General features: G+C 33.8%; 1 protein-coding gene and 1 pseudogene across 1 annotated transcript in view; one reads left to right on the top strand and one right to left on the bottom strand.

Annotated features, from left to right (window-relative positions):
* LOC125057651 (C3 and PZP-like alpha-2-macroglobulin domain-containing protein 8) overlaps positions 1-27,107 on the bottom strand; it is a 194,966-nt gene that overhangs the window by 83,745 nt on the left and 84,114 nt on the right. The window contains exon 3 of the mRNA XM_047661428.1: positions 8,380-8,558. Within this exon, the coding sequence (XP_047517384.1) occupies positions 8,380-8,558 (179 nt within the window). The remainder of the gene's footprint in view (positions 1-8,379; positions 8,559-27,107) is intronic.
* On the top strand, positions 6,014-6,132 carry LOC125058137 (annotated as a pseudogene).

Below are 27,107 nucleotides of genomic sequence, written 5' to 3'. Positions count from 1 at the left end.
TGGAAAATGGTATTGATGGGCTAATAGTAAAATTCATGCAATATTTTCACCTCATCTCCACACTCTTGTGCATTCAATGTTTTGCGCTCAACATTGCCATGATGAAAATATATCTCGTAGGTAAAATACAGCCAGGATAACGCTTATATTATGAGCTACTATAAATGATTCCCACGTTATTGACAGTCTGTTTTATACTTGCTTTTTTCAATATTGAGATTCATAATCGTAACATGTGTTTTAATAATATTTAAGAACAGGTATTGGTATATTGTCAAAAAAAATCTATAGCCAATCTTAAAAAAGGTTATTCCCTCTCTAACCCCGCAGCCACACGCAAAATTTCCACTAAAAAAGCTAAAACTACTCTGCCCGCCGGCTGACCAGAGATCTGTTTGAAAATTTTTATTTTATAAAAAGGAAAAAATGTGTTAACGAGACCATCGAACCGTAACTATCGAGTTTCAGTTTTCTATCTAGTTAGTTAAAATGATTGCCGATGTAACGTTCCATGATCGTTAGTTATGCTACTGTGCTCTTGTGTTCTAAATTTGAAATATTGAATTCCGAATGTCAAAGTATTTATAATTTTAGAATAAAGCCTTTATTGCTAAAAATTTTCAGTCTATCATATATGTATTATAAATAACTCATTTACTTCCATATTATGTATTAGCGCTATGATAATTCTTTGCAACATAACATCTTATAAACATAGGTAATTGTAGTGGAAATCATTCGAATCTCAAAGTGATAAGTCATTAAAAAAGAGCAAATAAAGATAACGTAACGTAATGTATTTAATATTTATGTATTTCTTTTCTCAGGTTTTTTTTAACAACACTTTGGGCTATACTGGGAAGCATAAGACAATTAAAAATCCTATGAAGACTTTTTTGGAGTATTGAATAAGCTATTAATAAAAATATAATAATAATTATTATTAGTAGAATATACAGCTATATATATGGCAGCTGATAGTTACGCTTATTCGGAATATCACTGTTTTGTAACAGCTCATTTATTAATTTTAATTTTAATTTATATATTAATACTAACGTATTTTATATTAGTAGTACTAAACACCAATTTATTTATATAACTTAAATCTACTGCCTTATTGAAATTATGCTCAGTAAGAGACTAATAAAAGAGAGAAACCTTTTATAAAATCTGTAATAAATTTATATTCCGCTAAATATGTTATTTACATATAATTTTACTCAAAATATTTATATTAACTGCAGTATATGTATCAGTTTCAATTGAACAAATATAAAACAATGGTATTTCCAAATGATTTATGTAAAGGTACGATTCAATATCACTTAATACCAAGTTCTTAACTTTGATTTCGCGTCGAGTAACTTCATAAAGGCATTAATCCATTTCAAATCTCAGAACAAAGTAGCTAAGTTAAAATTAAATTGTCACGCCTTTACCAAAAAGTTATCAAAATTGGCTACTTAATATTCTTCTCTGTATTTCCATACAATAGCAAAAAATGTATTCCTTCATATTGTTCACAAAGTATTTCGCATAGAAATCTGGGTATTGCTCTTTGTTCAGAACAAATGTTATTCGTAATGGGTTTTTTGAATTGTAATGCAAATTTGCTGATGAATTTTATAAATAAAATATAGTATTTATAATGAAATTGTATTATTATTTTTTCTCGTGTTTTTTTCAATGATATTGCCGCCCATGTTCAATCATATTGCCAGAAGGCTGGCAAATGCATTGCCGGCCTTTTAAGAATTGGTACGCTCTTTTCTTGAACGACCCTAAGTCGAATTGGTTCAGAATTACTTCAGTGGGCAGCTGGTTCCACATAGTTGTGTTGCGCGGCAAAAAGTGCCTTAATAAACGCTCAGTTGTGGAACGACGGACGTCGAGGTGATAAGGATGGTATTGTGTATTCTGCCTTGAAGTCCGATGATGAAAAAAACGTGTAGTGCGTTTTTACTCATTATTACATCAAGTTAAAATACATGATCGATTAATTCTACTTGTCGACTTGTCGTACTTGTATTTGTTCGGCTGTTTAAAAGAAAGAAATACATATTTATAATCTTGTAATTGTTATTGAATATTATAATATATATTGAATATTAACCTGGTGTCCAAAAGTACTGTGTAAACAGTCTCCGTTAAGGCAAATATACAGTTTTTAAATAATAATTACAAAAAGTTTGAACTTCAATAATCACTTGGTTGATGTTATTCAACTTACGGTAGATAATAAAATTTTCCGTCACACCAATATCGCTTATAAAATGTCCGAAATGGAATGAGGAAATTCAACTACTAAGTACATCCCGTGTAATATAAAACCCAGGCGTTAATAATGAAAATCAATAGCTAATTGAATATAAAAGAAATCAGATTTGCTCGAGGCGCGACTAACGAACCGTTAAACGTAGCACCTGCGACGCTTGTGATGAAATGGAAAAATTACATCTAAAGAGCGTGCTTATATGTGTTTTGTATGATAATGGAACTTAAAGCTAATTGATTATAATCCAACCCCAATATAGAATAAAATATTATTACAATTGCACCGTTTCAACCAAAGTTTATCTCTTTTCATCACAGTGCAAACACAAATTGACAGTAAGGGACGGAAGAGTACTTTAGTTGAAACAGTGCAAATAGACTGATAGTTTTCATGAGAATAAAAATGCGTAATTAAAACATAATATTTATTAACAAAACAACACGATCCTGTCCTAACAGGCGACCATAAATCAACAAGAACGCATATTATCCAATAAAAAAAATCCCACATAAAACAAAAACAAACATTTATTAGGAAAAACAAGCTCAGCACCTAACAAGTAATAGACTTTTGTCAGTTCACTCAACGGACAAAAAAAAGGTCCGTTAACCTATGTAGTTAGTTGAGTAACATCGAATAATATGTGCCTTTTATGAAGGTTAGTTCAAGCCGTGGGCACATTAAGTAATGGCGGACAATGTCGCCTCCTAATATACCCATCAGGTACATTAAAACTAAGGCAAAGTCTGCCGAATTGCTGTCCTTGTCATGTAACAATTTTATTAAGTACATCGCAAACGCTGCGTACTCTGAGCTCGTTGTAGCCCACAGAAAAAAGAATAAATAAGGTCGGATACATGAGTGGGTAAAAAGGGTACACACCGTACATCCAAAGATAGAGTGTCTCAAAAATTTGTTTTGTACACTTAATCCTTGTTTATACAGAATTATCTAGGGATGTTTATTTACTCTAATATATAAATGTATTTTTTGTAATATCTTTATTTTTCTACGCGATATGTTTGTTTATATTTCCAATTTAAAGTGCCTTTCGAATGGACTATATTTTTGGCGTCAACCGAGCCGTATTTTAGTATTGTCATTAATAGTGATTTTATAACGAAAAATTTTTTGTATTAATCGCCAAAGAAAACTTATAAAAACATGTGAGTCTTATAGAAATCTTCGCAACATACGAGTAGGTACGTTAAAAATGGCAACGTATTAAAATATGAATTGAGTGAACAAACGCGACTGACTAGAGGACCACAAAAAAGGTACTCCCCTTTTAATTTACCAAGAAATTTAGTTCGAACCAAATGAAAACTTTTGTTGTGTAAAGTTGCTAGAGCTATCAGGGTCGGATATCATTTGGAATGGTGATCGAAGAGCTTTATCTTAGAGACTTTATCTACGTCATCAGACCCGGCTCAGGTTTCATTAGATAGCTTTGAGCTATTAACAGTTTAATTTAGATTCACCGATTTGACTTGCTTTAAATAGCAATCTTGAGGAGGGTTCAATTCTTCAAATAGATGCCCTCGGGCTGGCCTATGCCGACCACTAATCAATCCAGAACATTTAAATTCCGTAGACCGATAACAATCAGTAAAACAGACGTAGAAATGTATCTGCCAAGTTTCAGGGTTACGGGAGTTTACTAAATAGTTGATTTTTATACATAACAACAGTAAAGGCAAACGGGTAGAAGGCTCACCTGGTAGTAAGTTGAATTTGAAATCGTTTAAAGAGCTATAACTTCGTAGTTTATTATAAACAATATACAACTCTGAAAGTCGTAAAGACATTCCTTCGCTAAACTTACGCCATTTCACAATTCATAGTCTAGTGATCTTAAAGTTCATGAGTTGGGCTTTCATATCTACTTCTTTTGTTAGATATGAGCCGCAAATGGCTTGTTTGTTGGTAATGGTTTGTTGAAGTGGCGTAAACAATGGTATATAAATAGACGAGTCTAGACGCGGTGCGTTAAACTTCGGCTTATCCCTAGTCACCCATTTGAGTCTTTTAAAAATTATTGTGGTACCTTTAAATCTCGTGAAACATGTGTGAAAACGAACTGAATGCTGCTGGAACTAAGGGTAATTAAGACCGTGGACATAAAACAAAACAGTTCCAAATTTTTTTCTACATCATCACTAGGCAATGGTGTATCTGCAATAAAGTAGTGTCCCATGCTCTTTAACCCCATAAAAATTATTTAAAACATCATGATTGTGAAATGAATGAAAGAAGTAAACAATTTTTGGAATTAGTTAACCTAACCTGAACGCTTAGAATTAAAAAAACCTAATGTAATGCACAATATCGTTTACATCACGTATTATTAGTTTTTTTAAAGGGTCCAAAGCCATGCACCTCCTTAATATTACTCGGGGTACTTACAAGCCGTAAAAAACTTGGAGAGTAGAGAGAGTAAGAGTCGAAAAGATTGGACTTGTGAGGTCGAGCCGTGATCCGACAAACTTACCTATAAATGTCTATACGTTAGCTAGTTTAGGAATGTGACGTGACCATGCGAATTAATTGATGATTGTAGTCACCATTGTTGCCGAGTCTATAACTAAGATCTCGAAAAACAAGAACCACTTCATACACTTATTGAAAAAAAAGCGTTTTACTTTTCTTATTAATGAAAAATATTATCCTGCTACGTTACTTACTCAGTTTATAAAAGTCTGAAAGGAAATAGTTTTAAATATGAATAACACAAGCATTCTGTTCTTATCAAGTGCACAGTGAACTGAATAAAATAGCTGAGGTGGAGATATTGCTACACTGTGACCTGAAAACCACAGTACAATTGCAACAGTTGAAAATATTTAAAACTATTTGAATTATCGTCGTCGACGTACTTACTTTTAATATCTATTATATAAAATTGTCGTGTCACAATGTTCGTTCCCATACTCCTCCGAAACGGCTCGACCGGTTCTTATAAAATTTTATATTCATATTCAGTAAGTCTGAGAATCGGCTACTGTCTTTCAAACCCTTGAGTGTCCACCCCAAAGTTTAATTTTTTATATTTTTTTTTTGTTTTTATTTTTTATATGATACATACAACCCCTAATTTTCAACCCTCTACGATAAACCCCTATTTTTAATTATTGAATATAGATATTTTATGGAACTATAAAAATGTTTCCTAGACATACATGGACTATACATGGCAAAACAAACGTTTGCCGGGTCAGCTAGTCTTATATAAGTTCTTTGTCCTTTGAAAAGTACATATATGATGTAATTATACGTCAACGAATAATGAAATATATTTTATTGGTTTCGATTACACGTTTACTTAACAAAACTTAATAAAAGTAACTAACAGTAGATAGTAGACGGGAGATTGGTAGGCGTTTTGTTTTAATTGATCCTTTTAATCTGTGACCAAGTGACGTTAACATTGCGACACTATCTCGACATAGACAAATGGTCTCACTGGTCTCAGAGCTCTACGCTCTAAGTGCAACTTTAAATTAACCGAAAACTTTTCTTATATTTATGAAAAGTTTATTAAGCAGTTGTTTTTTTTGACTATGCTAGATTTATGTTACAGGAGAACGGGCAGGAGGCTCAACTGATGTTAAGTGCCGCCCATGGGCACTGGCACTGCCAGAAGGCTCGCAAGCGCTTATTGGAACGAAGTTCCTTATCGCGCGTTGTGAAAGGGGGCTAGACGGAAAAAATTCTTACGAAAAGTTGTCACGACACTTTTTTGCTATTTGATATTGTAATACACCGGTTCTCGTCCGATCACCGAAGTTAAGCAACGTCGGGCGAGGTTAGTACTTGGATGGGTGACCGCCTGGGAACACCTCGTGATGTTGGATTTTTTTTTTCGTCGTAAGATTGGTGTCGAGAAAATCTATCATACTGTTATGATACCAATTAACATATAAATTAATCGAAAGGAATTTCGTTCCATCCGGGTGTCCCTTGAGTCTTGACACCTCTAAAGTTTTTATTTTTCATTACGCTAGATAAGTTATTAAATGTATTTTTAACCCATATATAAAAATAAATGAAAAGGCTCTTACGCCTGCTAGAAGTGTGAGTGTATGTACAGCGGTATCGTTTAACACAGTGTTTCCCAACGTGGGGATCACGCCCCACAAGGGAGCAATTTGATTGTTAATGGGTCAATCCAAAATTTATTAAAATTATTAGCAATTTGAATTTCCGCTTTATATATTTTGAAAATTGACTTACTGTTTTTCTTTAACAACTTCCTAGTGATTTCTTTCCAAAACCTATCATTAAAGTTTCTTAAGTGAACAATTCAATTATTTAATAGTAAAAATTGTGTAGGTTACATTGGGGCAAAATAATTTTAGAAAGACTAAGGTGGCCAACATCGTAGATCCCATCTAGATGATATTAGATTATAGATGATATTAAAAATGTGGCAGGAGCGACATGGATGAGGAAAGCAAGAGATAGATCTTTGTGAAGAACACTTGGGGAGACCTATGCTGAAAAGCAAGACGATCAAGAAACCGGTGTCTAATAAGAAATAATATGATAATATTTACATTTACTTTAACTAAATTTAATTAATAACTATATATATACGTAACTATAAGTAGAAATAAGATAAAATGTAACTTACAAGATTGTCATTAAAGGCTATATTTATTTATTTAAGGTGGAGCTTGGCGCAAAAAACGTTGGAAAGCACTGTTTTAGCATAACATGAGCTTCTGGCCCGGTTCTAATCATTTACGAATATGGTCAATAAATTCGTAATATTGGCCAACTACCACTCTGGCAAGTGTCATATAAGTATTATCCGACAAAACTGATATAGTTATATACTTTGACTAACCTATAAATCACTATAAACCCACAAACTCATTTACATATTGAAATGTTACAATATGTACTATGTTATGTGATGCTAATCACAATACAGTGCCATTACGGTGAATAATAATCCAAATTGACTCATTACGTCTAATTATCTTAGTCTAGTTCATAACTACTATTATATTAATTAATGAAGCTCGAAAGTCTTACACGTTTAGCGTATTTGTTAACAGCCTAGTGATTATTATTTTACATCCTAGCTTGGTCCTGGTTTCGATTTCCAGGAGAAACAAAAATTCCTCCATTCCATTTCGTCGATGTTTCCTTCGTCACTCCAAGCCGTAAATAATAGAAAGAAAGCTTTTCAACACGATCTCAGGTTTGACAAAGCTAGGCTAAGCTGGAGAAAAGCTCAATAAAAATGCAATGAAATCTAAAAACTTAGGTATGTTTATATTCGTTTTTGACAAGAAAATGTATTCAGGAAATGTGTCATGCTTCGTAATTCTTTTATTCAATACATTGTTTGTGTATAATGTGAACAAAAGAAAGCTTTTACAAACTCTCGAAAATTAAGTCAATATATTTTGTCTCAAGTGAGAATGCTCAAGGGCCACATAATTCAATGGTAGTAAACTTTTAAAATGGTAGTAAACTTTAATTCCAAACACAAATTTACCTTAAATTTGTCACTCAGACCCAGGAGATTTCCTACAAAATTTATGGCTGCTATCTTAATTATTTTGTACCAATATTTTTAATAATCTCATAACTTTGTGGGCATCCATTTTTTTAGTCAAAAAAGCTTTTGGAACTGTTCCATAGCTCTATGTAAATGTAGATTTTATGGAACAAGTCCGAATACTCTTCAAAAGCATAATGATATGGCAAATATTGTTTTGGAAACTGAATATGGCAAGATCTGAGCCAGGAGGTCATCGATAGATAAATAAAACTTGAAAATAAGTGTTACAGTTTCACATGACTTTTCTATTAGTATAATCATAACCTTTTTTTACACAAACCCAAATCTTTATGATAAACTTCTGGGGCGTAAACTGGTCACTAAGTTCACCAAGCACGTCCTTCATAAGCAATTCTTTATGGCGATAGCGGGCCACGAATGCCAAAAGTATTTTGTCTAAATGTATTGGTGATAATATAAACTGAAAGTCATTTGTGATTAGCCATCAGCATTGAAGCTTAAACGAATCACAAACGCAACGACTTTATTTTCTTACCTCTGTAAACTGGGAAAGCAAAAATCTTACCTGTTATCATTTGACTGGCTGTCATCAGTAATTTAACTTCATTATGAGTGTCTTGAGTTTCCAACTTGACGGTGACATTTAGGGGATCTAACTCGGCGCCCTCTCTGCCGTGTAGTGTGACAAGCACTGCTGTTGTCTTGCCTGGTACAGCTACCTCTGGGGCTACCACTGAGAAGCCACTGTAACAAGAAAGACGGTTACTATGTAGTATCGCCTTGAACTATGCTTATTGAAGTAAAATACGGCAATGAAACTATTCACACTATGAAACAATTCATCACAATTATAATTATATATTTTTAAATTAGACTACTGTTCCTAAGGAAAGAGTATCTTTATCCCGTAACTTACAACTTCGACATGGTTAAATACCAATTATAAAAGATAAAAATCCGTATTATTTGTGTTTCATTAAGTACGATATTTTAGGGGCGAAATAAATATTAAATCAATACGCTAGAAAAACTACGCGAAATAGTTACACAGTACTCGTGAAAATTGTCCATAAAATCAAATCTAGTTTAAGAAAAATTTAAATATAATAAATAAAGTGTTTGCGGAAAAATATCAGGAAACCCGCTGCAGTGCGACAAATCGTATGGACACGTAGAAAATTGTTGTATTCTCAATTTGCGAGGGAAATAGTGGATTTTGTTTGATCTACACTCTCGTATTTGCTCACAATTTAGAAGTTCCGTTCATGTTTTTGCATTTAAAGTATACGATACCTATTTAGGTCAATTATGTTCTTTAAAATATTTCATTCTTATTTTTAAAATGATTATATAATAATAATAACTGGGTGATTTAAAATTCTAATAATTTGTATAAATTATGTTTCTTACACTTTGTGATCTTGCATTGGTGAGCAGATTTCGATTACTTTGATATTATTTATTTAAAACACTAATTTGTTTTTTTATAACCGCGTAAACAAATGAAAATTGAATTATACAGTATGACACTAACGCATGAAGGTTAAAAATTGATTAAAAAGTACGACTTTTTTATGGTTATTGTTGCTTATTCTCCATTTAAAATGAAATACAGCTTCAGTCAGTTTATGATCTTATAAAGTATGAATATCGCATTTAATTTTAAGTGAGTAAGCATCTTGTCGAACCCTAAACGATAAAAAATAATTTGACCAATTTACTTATATTCCTTTTGGTATTAGATACGTGAAGTTTTCTCCCATTCCAAGCCAGGACAAATAATAATGTTATAAACCAAGCATCTTAACCGGAAATAAAATAGAGTCCTCGAAAAGTCCAAAGATCTATGACAAATTGAAAGTTCCTATTTCTTCTAGGGGTGGTTAACGTCACACTTTGACGAGGGTTAAATCCTACTCGTGGCTCTGGGGATTTCATCCTTCAGGGCTTTTTATGTCCAAAACACTTATAAGTAAATGCATTTCATTATCCGACATAAAGCGTACTAGGGACTATTTGATAATTACAATGTTTTAAATAAACGCTTTTTTCTCACCATTTATATAACAGCGTAGCCATAGAAATTATTACGAGGCCCATAAACATATAATCACATTCACAAAGAAAGTATTTATTTAAAGCAGCATCAATGACTCAAAAATGTAAATTTCAATTAAACTTATGTGTACTTTAATTTTATTAAAAACCTACTATGATAGGTCTAGTAGGTCTCTAATAATTTAATAAATTATTAAATTTAAGACAAAATATTATAATTGAATTTTAGGTACTCACGTATTACGAATTTAAATACATTTCTTACAAGCAACAAAGCAATGCTTAGATAAAATCGTTAGTAATGATAATTTTACCACACATACTACTTTAATCAGTTGTTGTTAGTGTTTTTAAAAAAATATACTCGTATTATACTTGCTGATTTTGGCTTCTTATAAAGCTATATAAAGTTTAATAATATCTATTGATGAACTATTCGTATACACATTTATAAAGTGAGTTGTGTTATAAGAGTTTCCTATTTACATCGAGTTCAGAAGCTTCGAATAGCAATTATCCCTATAACTTCTCAATATGAATAGGCTTGAAAAAACATTATACGCCTAAGAAACCATTTTGATTTCTTTTTAACATAGTTTGAACACAAAGAGAGTAATAACTAAATTTTTAATCAAAGTGTTCTAGGTGAAATATCTTTTCTATGTTATAGGAAAAATATTGTTTAAGTAAAATAAAATTCTGTGAAATAGACAATCAACGATAGGACTTTTTCCATTCTAAGGGTAAGTTCTAGGTAAAAACTAGGCCAAGAATTTCGGTATAAATTCCGTATGTCAAAAATGTATTGGATTTGACAAGTGCCGTCAATAGGGCGTTTAGTCTAGACTTTGAGTGTGAGGGTCTACCACCGTCAGCATATTGATTGTCTCTGTAAAAAAATAAATAGTTGATTGTATTAAGAAGGATATAAGATGAAATTATGGTACCTAAACATCTAAATCTTCTCTAAGCAAGAGCGAAGACTATTAGCGTAGGTTCTATGAACACTTTGGCATACATTATGAAAATGCCTTGTATTTTTTAAAATTTAATACAGAAAAAATAACCTCTAGGTCTTGGCCTCAGATTTCTGAATCTATTTTATGATCATTTCTAAAACTAATAGGCAGATCAGACCTGACACACGCCGTCGATTTGGTTCTAAGACAAGTCGGTTTCCTCACGATGCTTTTCTTCACAGTTCAAGTCCATTGGTGCACAGCCGGGGATCGAACTAACGATCTCAGGTATGAGAGTCGCACGCTGAAGCCACTAGGCCAACACTGCTCTAATATACAGTATAATCAATTATAAAACAGAAACTTAAAAAATGATAAACAATTTCCTCGTAGTAACGAAACAAAATCCCTTTTCCATTCCGCAGTTGAGTGGATTAAAATTCAGGAAAACCAAAAATCAATCGCGAACACAAAATTAAATTTGGCTTCACAAGCTGAACAATATTTTTCAACGTTAGCAATTCACAAAATGGACACTTGCCAACTCTCTCCATAATCGATACTGGTCCCTTGAGAAAGATTGCTTTAGTCAAGTGCAGCATTTTTTGTTTGGAAAAGAATTGCCATTGCGAATAAATGTTTTAAACTTTCATTATTTACGTAGACGATGTGAATTGTATGAAATGAATTAGCTTTGAAAAGAATGTTTAAAAATGGCGATGAATAACAATTTTATGTGCGTTTACCAGTGTTTTTCCATTAGAAGTTGTTCATGTGATCATCGGTTTATATCATTTAACGATGGTAAATTTACCCCATTAAAAAAATTGCAATGATAATGGAAAATTGGAATGATAATGGGAAATAATAAAAGTAGACTAAGTCTCCAACTAATACTTTTATTGAACTCTGTGTCTTAGAGAGTATGACATACATAATACTTAACAATTATTTAGATTATATACACATATAAAATAATAGTCTATACACTACACGCTCAGCTGCTGCGAACTATAGGCGCCATATTGGCCTTGGCTGCTATGACGAGCGCCGTTCACTTTATCCCTACTCCGCGGTCGACCGTCACGCGACATGCAACACACAGACGAAATAGTTTGAGACGATGTAATAAAAGTTTCACTTTAATAAAAAAATGCCTATATTCGAGTACTATAATAAGAATTACATTAGGTGTATTATTATATTTCATGTTCGTACACGATCTCCGACAAAGTGTCTTCCTCCAAATCCTTTCATTTGTCTCTCATCCTCGCTACTATTTTCCAATATTTTCCCGCTATCTCTTTTATTTCATCTTCTCATGTATCTGATGGGCGTCTTCTCTTTTTTCTTTCCACGTGACCTTACCAAGTAACGGTCTTTTTAGCCATCTGTCATCAAGAACGCGGCGATGTTACCGGCCCACGTCCACTTTAACTTTTTTGAATGTGTTACAACGTCTTTTATGTTAATAAGGCTTCGTTTACACTGTTTTTACTTCGTCTTTTTTTTCAATCGAAGAATGAAACGCTTCATATCCCTTTGGCAACGTCGTTGCCTCATATATGGTTCGTATATATTACCTGAGCGGGATACATACACAGTACACGTTCCTATTTTCGAATGTCAATAACATTTCAGTTCAGTTCAAGAAGTTTTTGTTATTATTATCTCTATCTAATATATAAAATTCTCGTGTCGCGGTGTTTGTGGTTAAACTCCTCCGAAACGGCTCTACCGATTCTCATGAAATTTTGTGTGCATATTGGGTATGTCTGAGAATCGGACAACATCTATTTTTCATCCCCCTAAATGTTAAGGGTAGTCCACCCCTAATTTTTTTTTTAATTTTTATTGTTTTTATGATACAGCATTAAAAAATACATACAACCCCTAATTTTCATCCCTCTACGATCAGCCCCTATTTTTATTATAGGTAAATGATATATATGGCAAAACGACGTTTGCCGGATCAGCTAGTATATTATATAATATATATAAAATTCTCGTGTCACAATGTTCGTTCCCATACTCCTCCGAAACGGCTCGACCGATTCTTATGAAATGTTTTATGCATATTCAGTAAGTCTGAGAATCGGCTACTATCTATCTTTCAACCCCCCTTTCTTTAATTTATTTTTTAGTCCACCCCTGTTTTTATTTAATTTTTCGACAAAAATTTTTGTTTTTATTTTTTATGATACATCATACAAAATACATACAACCTTAATTTTCACTCCTCTACGATCAACCCCTATTTTTTATTATTGATAGTTATTTTTATTGATCTAAAAAAATGTTTCCTAGAAATAATATACATGGCAAAACAAACGTTTGCCGGGTCAGCTAGTTTTTCTATAATTTTGATCATCAATAGACATTCAAGTATGCACTTGAGATTCAAATTAGTTAACGGACCTACGTGTATTTCTGCCCTGCGATTCTGTAACTCACTTTTCGAACTCACACATCGGTTTTCGCATCGGCGGTCGCTCTCAAATCAGTCGTGAAGCAGTCATTTCATGATTTGGCATTCTGAAAAGGTGGGAGCTTGTAGTTTATTGTTAACGGCTGAGTGAGTTCGAAAAGTGAGTTACAGAATCGCAGGGCTGATGTCTTGTGTGAAAAAAAAATCAACAAATATAATAAATAACCCGGCTCCAACCCATTTGGTAAGATTGTGACTTCACATTGCTCATGCTCTGAAACAACCTATACGCATAAACCAAACAATAAATATAAAATAAATCGGTTAGATAATATCTAATATCAGCGGAGAAAAACGACCCTTTTCCAACTGGCTTACACCGATACTCGAATATATTAGGGTTTTAGTATATCTTGATTGTGTGAGACTCGGGCTAATATTAGAGAAGATAAAACACCGAAAATCATATTATTAATTTTCTCTTTAGACGCTGAAGTGCACACGGCAAATTTAAGCGAGAGTTATCATATAATATCTAATCAATGGTTAAGGATTAACTTAACATAAATAAGCCATCAGTACTATTATATTAAATGCTTATTTTAAATATTTATTGTGTTAATATTTTAAGTGTAAAAAATGTTTAAAGTTAAAATTCCTTAACACACAAATAAAGAGTATTTACAATATTCTTAACCTACTAGTATCAAAGATAATTATTAAAAATGTATGAATAGAAAACTAAAAGTTTGGTCCCTGTGGCAGTATTTCCTCGCTGTATTGCGATACTTATTCGTTTAGCTAGGAAAGCTCCAGATCTGGGGTCACCGGTACAATCTACCCGGCACCAACTTAAATCTTTTATCATCGCCATGCACTTGAACCCCACGGTCCAAGAGGCGCTACTCCAAACGGAACAAAATCAATGGAAAGACGCTTATATTTTAGTCGCTTATGATTTCTCGCCTCCTTTTTGCTCTGCGGCCGCGCCAGCTTTTGTGCTTGTGCGAGGGAGGTGAAACAGGGCAAGCGTGTCTTCAAAAGTAGCATCCCATACCAAAGCCCGCCCCATCCTCCAAGGGATCAAAGACATCCCATCCGGCCTCTTGCCATCGTCGTAGCGATATTGACGGAGGCAAGAGAGCAGCAATGTCGTTGACGAAAAACAAATTTTATATTAGGTGTCTTATTTCTTTGACTAAGCCTTTAAGAAACAACATTAATTCGACTTAGGGTCCTTCAAGAAAAGAGCGTCCCAATTCTTAAAAGGCCGGCAACGCACTCGCGAGCCCACTGGCATTGAGAGTGTCCATTGGCGGCGGTATCACTTTTAATCAGATGAGTCTCCTGCCCGTTTTTTTTTTGTTATATAAAAAAAAAACATAATGTTAAAATGTTTCTTAATTCAGCTAGTCTATATAAATTGTATATTAGTTATAAGCTGTAGTTTTTAACTATCAAAGTCAGTTTACAGCTTCTAACAAAGTTGTTTCATTTATGTAGATCCCTTCGTAGAATTACATTTGGGTTCATCTTTACGATTTTGGAATTCGAAATTTAAAAACTAATGAACCTATTGGTTTTGAATTAGTCGTATTAATGGCATATTAATAACATATTTCGTGGCAAATCTTCTAGGCTTTAATACATAAACCCCGAAGACAATGGGTAAATACTAAATAACTTAACTAAATAAGTAAGAACTGCCAACTCAGTCCGTTTTCTTAAGTGTTTATTTAGGCAACGCTAACTTTACCTGTGTCCATACGGTTACGAATTGGTAATTTATACAATGAGTTTGGTAGACTATTCAGTAATGGTCAGTGAAACAGTAGTAGGGACGTTCTATTCAATATGTAGACACACATTTACATATACAAAATGTATAACAGTGACCTGGAGAGATACAAATGCTATCGTAAAATACTTCTCTGCTATCGTAAAATAATCTGTATGAAAAATCCTATAGGACATTCGTAAACGTAAGCGCAGAAGTAAAGTTTATCATAGGTTACAGAAAATTATTCTAAAAATGATCATGACGTATACTACTAGAGGTAGCAAATTTATTCACACAAAACTTTATAAAAGCAAACCATGTTGTCCACCGACACCGCTATTTTCGATTTAGTTTTATCAATCAGTACGCGGCCTATATTCCATCAAGTTAAGCCATTTCATAATAAGACCGTTTGTATTCGATAGAAAAAATATAATTGTCAAATTGTGTTAGCTACAAATCACAGTTTCTCGACAGTTTCTACAAATGATATTTTACACTGACATATAAATTTATTTATTTATTATTTTCATACACATATATATTTATTTTCCTGTGTTATAACAGAATATTTCTGTTTGTTTTAACTGCGTCTTCTACTCCTACTTTAATGATTTTCTTATCTGTTAGTCAATGAGGACATTTCTCTAAATTGCTTTTGTATTTCTTTTTATATCTCATGTATTTGTGATGTCTGCTATGTTATAAATATATAGTTAAACTTGTTATTGTAAGTACTCTAATGGTAGCCCAAACTAAGAGCAAGGGTAACTTGTCCTAACGCCTGACTGACTCTCTAAGCACAAACATTTCAACCAAAACACGTAATCCTTGATTACTCCTATTCCAACATTATTAGCATTTAAGTTAATTTAATTTATAAGACTACTTATGTAATTAATTCTAAGGAATTATTAAGAGATTAGAGATTAATATACCAACCAGCTAAGACATCGTCCGTCAACTGAAACGTACTCCGCTTCTTATAAAATACTAGTAGACTCGGCCAAGCGTTGCTGTGGCTAAGATTTTTGTTATGTTATTACATAGTAGTAAACTATTCAAGAGAAACGGCAGGAGAACACCAATCCGCCATGCTTTTTTGGTGGTTATGCCATTAAATTGTAGCTTATGTGAAACGTTGGTATTTATTTTGATAAGGATCAATACCTAGGTACGAATAAAGAGCCTTTTCTAGCGGTGGTATACAAAAAAAACTTAATAAAAGGACGCTTATTGTGACGTAGCTATAAAAGATAGAGACATGCTGTCGCGACATTTTTTATAGATAGTAATGTGTCCTGAAAAATTGAAATACATTATTTTGTTCTATCATTAATAGTTTTCGCAGCGCACGCGATTGAAGGAAGTTTTTGGTTTATTTTTTTACACCTTGGATTAGATTATTCAAGTTTTAGTAAGCATCCCTATGCCTATGTCACTCGGGAATAGTGTAGCTTGCCAACGGTGAAAGAATTTTTGAAATCGGTCCAGTAGTTTCGGAGCCTATTCATTTCAAACAAACAAAACATCAAATCTTTCCTCTTTATAATATTAGTATAGAATATGTTATGGTAAAAAACCTACCTTACTTAAGTTAAAACAATGGGATTATTTAGTTTTGAGTTCGTCAGTAAATTTTTAGCAATCAGCAATACAAAACATCTTCCAAGTTATTCCAAAGATTTTCGTGGAGGTCAGTTTAAAATTCACATTCAAACTCATAACAGCGTGTACTGAAGCATAAAAGGCCCAATCAAGCGAAGATTTTGTTGATTCGCCCTACAAAAGTGAACTATCACCCCAAAGACTGAGGCTACTGGGTCGGACGAGATGAATAATTCATTAAGATGTAATGAGCTACCGAGTTTTCAGTACTCAATTTATACTCGTGTTTTTCTAAGGCGTATTATGGATAAGATTATTCGTGGAATGTCTTATTGTAGCTATCACTAATTACAATCCTTACATGTATTATCTTAATATATATAAATTACGTGTCACGTTGTTTGTCCGCTATGGACTCCTAAACTACCGAACCGATATCAATCAAATTTGCACACTGTGTGTAGTTTGATCCAATTTAAAAGATAGGATAGCTTACATCTCAATTTATACCAGAAATATTTTTTATTGCAAAATATTTGTTTATTATTTGATAGTCACAATTGTAACAGATGGCGCTGTGTTGAAAGTACCAACGTTTCACATAAGCTACAATTTAATGGCATAACCACCAAAAAAGCATGGTGGTCTCCATGACTGGTGTTCTCCTACCGTTTGTTTCCCTTGAATAGTTTACTACTATGTAATAAAGCAAAAATCTTAGCCACAGCAACGCTTGGCCGAGTCTGCTAGTATTATATATATTATACTCATATACATCTTGCTAATTATTTTCCTTACTAAGTTCTCGAAAAAAATGCTTGCTTCACTTGTTACTAGTGTGAATAGAATATTCACTTACACCTTTTTCATTTTACTTTATTCAGGGAAAGAGAATTTTGTTTTTATTGGGAACGACTGGGATACCCGAGAAGTGAAGTAGAGAAAAGATATAGTGTGGAACTAATTTTATCTGATGCCACGAAGAAGTGTCTCCTTGACTGAAAACCTATCTCCGTATGCATCATTACAGTCATAATTGTCCAGTAATATGCATCAATATATCTGGCAAGCCCCGAAGACAAAGACAATTTCTAGAGCGCACTAAGCAGCACATTAAAATCTATAAACAGTATATTGTAATAGTCTGATTTTATTTATCACCCATGCTTTCCAAAGCCGGTAATTGTTCAAGAGAACAATACTTGGAAAAACAAGTGGTTGAAGCTCAGAGAACTATTTTTCGAGTTTTTTATCTGAATAATAATTTTATTTGATTGAGAGATCATCAACTACGGGGGTAACTGGTATCAATTGACAAGACCATAGTCTCTGGACGGATCCAAGTCACATTGCCAAACAAGCTCAACTGGAATCCTCAAGGGAAAAGAAAACGTGGCGGCCCAAAACAGACCTGGCAACAACTGGCAAGGATCATTGCAAAGGCGTAAAAAGCTGAAATGACATGGTGACATGATTAAAAAGACTGGTATTCTAAGCTGTTTTCTGCTCCATCTGGGGGACAAAGAATTTTAAGTCAAGAAAATTAAGTCAACTTTAGCTTTGTTTCATTCGATTTTCTTCAATTAGATATAGTATTAAATATCACACTATATATATATATCCTCTCCCCTCCGGACCGCGGAAGCGCTTGGACGTGTCCACTGTGTTGAGTTTTGTGAGAAATTTAAATTTAAAATCTTAAATTAAAATACTAAATTGAACTATTTGGACTTTTGTGGTTTTGAACCCGTGCCTCTTCTTGGATAGGCTGTGAGGTGAGCGCTGTAGTTTGCCATTACACCAAACGGTTGAGTGCCGGCGAGTCGAAATTCTACATCACATTCGGCTAATGACGTAAGTTAGACTACGACGCTTGTGATTTGCTACGGTACTACAAAGCTGTTATACCTGCTACGATCAACTGGTGCGATTGTCTATTGTTGCTTTGCGATATTGAACTCTGGGTTCATTGAAGATATGCCCAATATCCAACACTCACCCCCTCGTAACACTTCTGTGATGTCTTGTTCCCGATCGGAGTCTGATCTTTCGAAGTCTTCGATGACGAGTGCGGGCTGTATTGCCAAGGGTGACTCCAATATAACAACGCGCTCCAAGCGACAACGAATGGAGACCTCTTCCCCGAATGCTCATTCTAGTTCCGAAAGTAGCGACTTAAGAGCGGATGTCCTGAAAATGCTTTCTGAATGGAGAGAGGATCAAGAACGAAACCTACGTGAATGGAAGTCCACTCTAAATGACACCTTAAACAAATTATTTTCTGAATTATCCAATATAAAAACTGAATTCCAGGAAATAAAGAAGTCTAACTCAGAAATAGAAAAAGGAATAGAATTTATTAACAAGTTTCAGGAGGAGACCAATGACAGAGTAAAGGAAATTGAAACTAACCAAAAAAATAATAAAAATGCCATAAAAAACTTAGAATCGCATATCCAGGATATACAGTTTCGTACAAGAGATGCAACTCTGGAGATTCGCAATATCCCGATTTCTGAAAACGAAAAGTTTGACAACTTACTCTCGACCCTTTCTGTCATCGGCAAAGCTGTGGATGTCGATATAAATAGGAGTGTTGTACGTGACTTGTATCGGCTGCCGGGTAGACCAGGAGTATCAAGACCTGTTGTTGTTGAATTTACGAGTGTTAATGCTAAAAATGATTTATTGACTAAGCTGCGAAACTTTAACAAAGGAAGGCCGGTTTCTGAGAAGCTCAATACTCATACTATCGGTTTGCCAGGAATAAAGACTCCACTTTACATTGACGAACATCTAGGTCCATCTCAAAGAAAACTTATGTTTGAAACCCGTCAATTTGCCAAGAAACATAACTACTCGTGCTGGCATTCAAATGGAAGAATACTTTTGCGTAAGGATTCGACTGGTAGACCGATTTTAATCCAATCAGAAAAATGCTTATCTCAGCTGGCAAAGGAATCATGACTCATTGCATGTAACTGCTTTCTCATTAACCTATATTGTCAATTAACTGTATATTGTTATTTATTTCTATTGATTTACTTTAGTCTTGCTAGTAATAAAATTACCTTAGTCAATTTTTTCATGTTAAGTTCTCGCTTAGTCTATAATGTATTTTCGTTTGAATTTGTATTTGCTCTTACACTTATTTTAACCTATATTCACACACTCACTGAAATTATACATCACTTGCACTCAATTTATACAAAGTGTACTCATAGAAAGAATGTAACTGTTAACAACAATCTCAGTCTGTTTTCGTGCCGTGTGTATGTGTATTGTGTTGGTCTCATTTGTGTGTCGTTGTCCCCGGGATTGTGGAATCCTCGTAGGGTTGTGCTGTACCGCGTGCCTTTTTGTCTTACCATAGTTGCGGACTCAATAAATAAAATTCGATAAAACTAATGCAATTATAAATGATATCGATAAACTTGATGTTGCACAATCTTCTCTTTGTGACATAGAGGACTGCCAGAGACTTATGAACTGCCCGAATAAGTGTCTAAAAATTATCCATCAAAACATTCGTAGTATAAATCGTAACTTTTCTGATTTTCAAACCTTATTGTTTAGATCCAGGACTGATTGGGACTTAATTATCTTAACGGAATGTTGGCTGCATAATAATCGTAACTTACCATCTCTTGAGGGATACAACTCTGCTCTAACCGAGAAAAACTTCACACAGAATGAAGGAGTTGTAGTATTTTACAAAAAACATTTGAAATTAGTTATATCCGAGCCTGACCTTTGTGATGCCAACTGTTTACTGATTAACCTTGAGGATAATGTAACACTAATTGCAGTATATAGACCACCTGGTTACAAAGATGTTCAACGGTTTTTGGTATCTCTTGACAAACTTCTTTCTGAGATTAGTAGTCCACATAAAGTTCTGATAGGTGATATCAATATTGATATATTGGATAACAATAAGGATGTTAATTCTTCAACGTACTTGAATATGTTGGCTTCTCACGGTTTATTGCCAGCCCACATATTTCCAACTCATGGCAGGACTTGTCTTGACCATGTAATACTAAAATGTTCTTATCGCGTCTTTTGTTATGTTGCTGAAACCTCAGTCACGGATCACGACACTTTAATTCTGAAACTTGAACGTAGCACTACGACTGACAAATACTCATCTCTGAAAAAGATTGATTACCCGTCTTTGGACGATGCTATGAAGAACTTAAATCTAAGCCTTGTATATAAAATGACTGATCCCAATGAGGCAACAGCATTTCTTCTGACTGCGCTTGACACTGTAATTAAAGCAAATACGAAAACTTTAACCATCCCAAATCGTAACAGGATCAAGAAGCCTTGGATGACTGCAGGTCTACTAAGATGTGTAAAGCATCGTGACAAACTACATCAAAAATCAAGAAAAAATCCTAGTAACGAAATATTAACGTTAACTTACAAGAGGTATAGAAATTTTTGCAACTCACTTTTAAAAAATATTAAAAATACTTATGAGAGCAACCGCCTACTTAAAGCTGCTAAGACTAATACAAAAGTTCTCTGGGACACTATCAAACAACTAACCTACTCTAACAATACAACTAGCACTGCACTTGAATTGGTCTCTCCACTGGACCCGATGGTCTCAGTCAACAACATTAATAAATATTTCGTTTCTATCGGGAAAGATATTGCCGAAAAATCATATTCTAATAGCTCTTATAAAAAACCATCAATCAATCCTACACTGTCCTCATTCGTCATGCTACCTACTGATGAAGTTGAAGTTCAATCTCTTATCTTGCAACTGAAGAAGGACGGTGCTGCGGGCAGAGATAATATTTCTGGAGCCTTTCTCAAACGTTATCATGAAATCTTAGTCCCTCCACTTACATATATATTTAATTTGATTCTTTCTACTGGGATCTTTCCGGACCTATTCAAGCTAGCTGAAGTAATTCCGGTTTTTAAAGGTGGTAATAGAGATTGTGTCGGTAACTACCGACCTATTTCTAAACTATCTACCCTATCCAAAATCATTGAGAAATTGATAAACAAACGCCTCATCGATTATTTAGAAAGTAATAACCTACTCTCCAGCTCACAGTTTGGATTCAGACCGGGTTCATCAACAAGCGACGCAGTTCATCAATTAACTGATCATATTGTTACAAAACTAAATAAGAAAAATAAAATTTTAGCTGTATTTTTGGACATTGCAAAAGCTTTTGACGCGGTCGCTGGTCCTATTCTGCTGGATAAATTGGAGGCTTTGGGTATACGTGGTTTGCAGCTTAAACTATTTGAAAGCTACTTGAGTGATAGACAGCAAAGAGTAAGGGTGGGCAACATTGTTAGTGACGATTTGCCGATACGCTATGGTGTGCCACAGGGTAGTGTTTTAGGTCCGACACTGTTTCTGGCATTTATCAATGATCTTTGTGACCTCCAGTTACAAAATGGTAAAATAATAACATTTGCAGATGATACTGCACTTGTGTTTCATGGTGATAGCTGGAAAGATACTGTCGACATTGCTCAAAGAGGATTCGACGTTGTTAACAAATGGCTCAGAATGAATGCCCTAACTATCAATGTCAATAAAACTAAATGTATACCGTTCTATATAAAAACTCCTGGTTCTAGTACTAACCTTGGTTTAACTGCTCATGTATGTTCTGATACTGATTCTTGTGACTGTCAAAAGATCTTTGTTGCCAACAATACTAAGTATCTAGGTGTCGTTGTTGATAGCACGCTAAATTTTAACTACCACATTGACCTGCTACTATCGCGAACTCGGAAACTTATCTTCACCTTTAAGAATCTCCGTAATATTGCTGAAAAATCGATAATTAAAGTGGTTTATCAATGCCTCTGCCAATCCGTTTTAAGCTATTGTGTTACTGTCTGGGGAGGGGCTTGTAAAACTAATCTTATAAAACTGGAGAGGGCTCAGCGTGCGTTATTGAAAGTAAGTTATTCTAAACCATTTTTTTACCCTACCAAAGATCTATATCTTTTATCTGACGTGTTGAGTGTTCGTCAACTATTTATACTGAACACTGTGCTCAAACAACACTCCATAACTCGCTATGATCCTTCTTTGAATGACAACAAACGATGCAAATATAAAGTCTGCACCTCAGATACCCGTTGGTCCACAGCTTTCTCAAGAAGGTTTTTTGGTTTTATGGGCTGTCACCTATATAACAAGATAAACAGGTTGATCAACATATATCCGCTTACTAAATATGAGTGTAAAAAAGCTACAGTCAAATGGCTTAAAAATCTAGACTACGAGGGGACTGAGAAGTTGTTAGTAGTCCTCAGCTAATACCTAACACTAACACGTTATGTATACGAGTACATAGGTACACTATCACCCATGCTCATATATGCTTCACTAAGACATATATACACTAAGTCATAAATTCACTAACACATACATACATTAACACTTACATACACTAAACCATACATGCACCATCACATACACCCACTTAAATGTGAGTATATTTGTAATATTTGTAATAGTTTCTCGATCAAATTGATGTACCTACTTAAATTCCATTCGGTCCGGATGCGGAGGGACTGGCAATCTGTAATACAGGTATCCTAGTACAGTCGCCAGTCTCTCACACAGATTTTGCCTGTTAATGCTGAAATTTGTATTTTGTGTCTGTATTTTTTTTGTGTGAGAGAAAACAAATAAATATTTTATTTTATTATTATTATTTTATTATATAAGAGATCGGGTCACAAAAAGTAAAATTGTTCCTTATTTCTTGGCAAGAATTGGGAATTGGCTAGAAACAATTTGACTCTCTCAGGAAAGGAAACTCCCAGATGTCGCCAACCAACAACGGACCCGTATTAATAACTTAATAAGCGATTTGCTTTGTAAATGTTATCTTTATATATTTTAACTTCAATATTAAGATGTTGTAAGAATCTAGAATACTCATGATTATGATTGATTATTAAGTAAGGAGTAAGAAGATTGTTAAATATGTAAATGATGTAATAAATTCATATTATTATTAAAAGTGTTAAATATTTAGTTTTCTTAGTGGATATGCCTTTAACTTTTTTAAATTGAGAATTATATCCCTCAAAGGCCGGCAACGCACCCACTAGAAATGGGTGCCTATGGGCTGCGTAGACTGCCCTTTTTGGTCGTCCCGCCAGCTCGTTTGCCCCCCCTATTATATACAAAAAATAATATATATCAAGTTAAGTAACACAAATATCGCATTGGCGTAGTTAGGGTAATTTTGATAAAAATATGTTTTAAGTAATTTTGATAACGTAAGCCGCCGACCTTTAAATATTACAGCATTTAAAGTTTCTTAAAAACTTATTGCAGTCTTTTAATTAAAGTAATCGTTCGTCTCTTTCTGTCGAATTGTGTTTACACTGTGATGAAAAAAGACAGATGAGTACTTTAGTTCTGTGTAATTAGATTTATTATGTTCAATCATCCTGTATACTTGGCGTGGGAGAGATTAAATATCAAAAATTGAATTTTATGAAAATTGCCTTTATAACAATGAAATTGACTTTTTCCTGGAAGTCGGCTTTGAATAGGAAGTGAAAAGACGGTCAATCGAAAATTTTTCTTTGGAACGTTGCGTTAAAAATACATTTAAATGCGCCGGTCACATTTCCTGCATTTGTGATGGCAGATGGGTCAAGAAGACCCTTACTTGGAATGGCCCAGAGGGAAGAAGAAAGAGAGGCCGCCTCGCCTTGGGAAGATGGAATAAAAGGGACAGCAGGGCAGAATTGGAAAATTTTCGCGAGGAATAGAGAGAAGTGGAAGAATTTGGAGGAGGTCTAGTACTAGTTTAAAACTTAAATCACATGGACTAAGTGTAGTGTAGTACTCGAATAAAGGCTAATTTTATTTTATATTTTTATTTGAATTCGATTTTATCTTTATTCGATTTAAATAGATTTTTTATTTATCTACCTATTCAATTGAAAATTGCTAAAATTTTAGCACCTGCATAAATTTCGCTCCATCGTACAAAGATGTTAATTATTTACAGTATTGAATAATTCATTGCAATCCATTTTATATAAATTCACCGAAAGCGCCGTGTTAGAGATAAAAGGACGTTGTTCTACTTGAATTGTGCTTTTATAAATATAAATAAAATATCTATGCCCCGTAATTGGGGAGACACATTTTTGGGTCTGTATCAAAGATAATTTTTTAAAGCATTTTTTAACGCACAATTATTGATTGATAAAAATCGATCCTCGCCATAAGCACTAAGTCAGGCACGAGAAAGTGTGTCAGTAAATAATTAATTAAAAGAACAGCTGTAGAAAAAAATATACCAACCACGTCTTGTTACAGTAGACAATATATTTTAATTGTAATTTTAACTAATTAAAAATTAAATTAACGTGTACCAGAAAATCAATTTTCAACCTAATCAAAATCGTAATTATTGTTTCGAAAATTATTATACAAAGTGTAATAAAAGTAGATATTATTTATACAATGTGTACTTGATGAAAACCTTTATAATAATTAAAACATTTAACTTCCGCGCCCACACCAACTTGCTCTGCGACCGCGGACGCGAGCTTTATATGTAAAAAGTAAGATGGCTTTGTATGTGCATTTTAACTATGAATTAATTCACGAGTGGACGATTCATCGAATAACTCTCATACCTGAAGTCTTGCATTCGAATCACGGCTAACGAAATTTTTCTTGTATTGCCACCGATTAGCATTATTTATCTATTGTGTATTAACAGTTTATTGCATTAATAGGTAATAAAATATACAATCAGGTAACATAAATTAAGAAGTATGCAACGGGCGGCATAATGGCTAACATGCAATCTCTTTAAAACCTTAGTAAGGAAAAATAAATTAAAACCAAGGATAAAGTGACGAATTAACAAAAATAAAATTACAGATAATCATGTAGACTTAGACAATAACAAATCCAACATCTAAAATAAAATTTTAAGAAACAAAAGCAATTCTTAAGTTTTACTATTGTATTTATTATGATAAAATATTTATTTATTTATGTCCTTATGCTCTGTCACATTAGATATAAATACTAATTAATATGTTGTAACCTCACTGAAAACGTGATGTTTTACCTCAACCGTATTAGTTAGGGACTTCCGTTATAAATAAAGCTTGGAAAGACCAAAACTGGTCTCATTTAAAGGGCGCGGCACCCTAAAATTTTATGACGGCTAAGAAACTTTGACTATAATCATTCTTCAAAGGACTTGCAAACAATGGTCGAGGGATTATTTTGTTCTGTAGAGTCATTGGCTTAACGACATCTTAACTATGCTTATGAGAATTGTTTTGGTGTATTTTAAAGTTGTGTAATGTTCAGCTTAATTCCGCTTCTTAAATTTCTGTTGTTCTTGTACTATTTAATGTAAATTAGATCGTTAAAATTATATTCACGAACACAGAGATTAAATAATTTATTTGACGAAAAATATAATAAAAAATAGATTATAACTCTGCATGGAAGCATGGAAGATCTTTTAGGCGCTTAAAGAAGTCATAAAAAATAAGAAAACGAGCTTGGTGAATAAAAGAAAGCTTTTCAATAGTTGTATACTATCTGTACTAGCATATGGATGTCAAACTCGGGCGCCCACTAAAGCGCATCATACAAAGCTACATGTGTGTCAAAGATCGGTGGAACGATGTATCAGAAAATAATAAATAGAAAGAAAGAGATAGGAGTAAATTTGTTTAAATGTGAATAAATCTGAATTAAAAGGCTATTGTTATATTATAAATATTTGTCAACCGTGGCCTAGTAATGCAAATAACAGATTATCCTGAGGTTTTGGTTTGGATTCGCGAATAGTACTGGAAGAATATTTTAGTGAGACTGTAAATTTGAGACAAATTAAATTTGTTTAATACATGTAAAAGTAAATTTATTTCTTAAATGTTTTTAATACCCTACAGTAGTTTTTTTATACATATGATCTCTTATTTCAGGCCCAAGATCAGGTAAGAAGCCGAGAAGCTAGGCAGCAGGGAAGGATCAAATCGCCATCGCGATCAATCGCCATCGGACTTTATTTGCTTAAACTGGGTCTAATGGGCTTGGCGTCTCCCGCCGGGCCCGGGTCGCACAAACATCAGTAGTTTCCACACATACCCCATAGCCTGACAGGGGATTCAAAACCACAATGTTATTGACTAATATTCACTAATATTTGTATCTTAAGCGTTTTATACTAAACAAACACGTAAAATAAAAAAATTAAATGATTAAAGAGGTTTGAGGAGAAAAAAACTACAGCATTTTTATTAAAATATCTAAGCTTCGTCCTTATTTAAAAACCGTTTAATATTAAACGACACAAAGCCTTCTGTTCGTGACTTTATTGGCAATAGTCAGCGTTTTAGATGATTGATGGAAGGTCTTAACGATGCCTCTCAGCCCGAGAGTCAGCTGTCAAATTAATTATGAT

This window comes from Pieris napi, chromosome 17 (genome assembly GCF_905475465.1).
Source record: "Pieris napi chromosome 17, ilPieNapi1.2, whole genome shotgun sequence".
NCBI classification, from domain to species: Eukaryota; Metazoa; Arthropoda; class Insecta; order Lepidoptera; family Pieridae; genus Pieris; species Pieris napi.
This window is presented reverse-complemented; position numbering and strand designations above follow the sequence as displayed.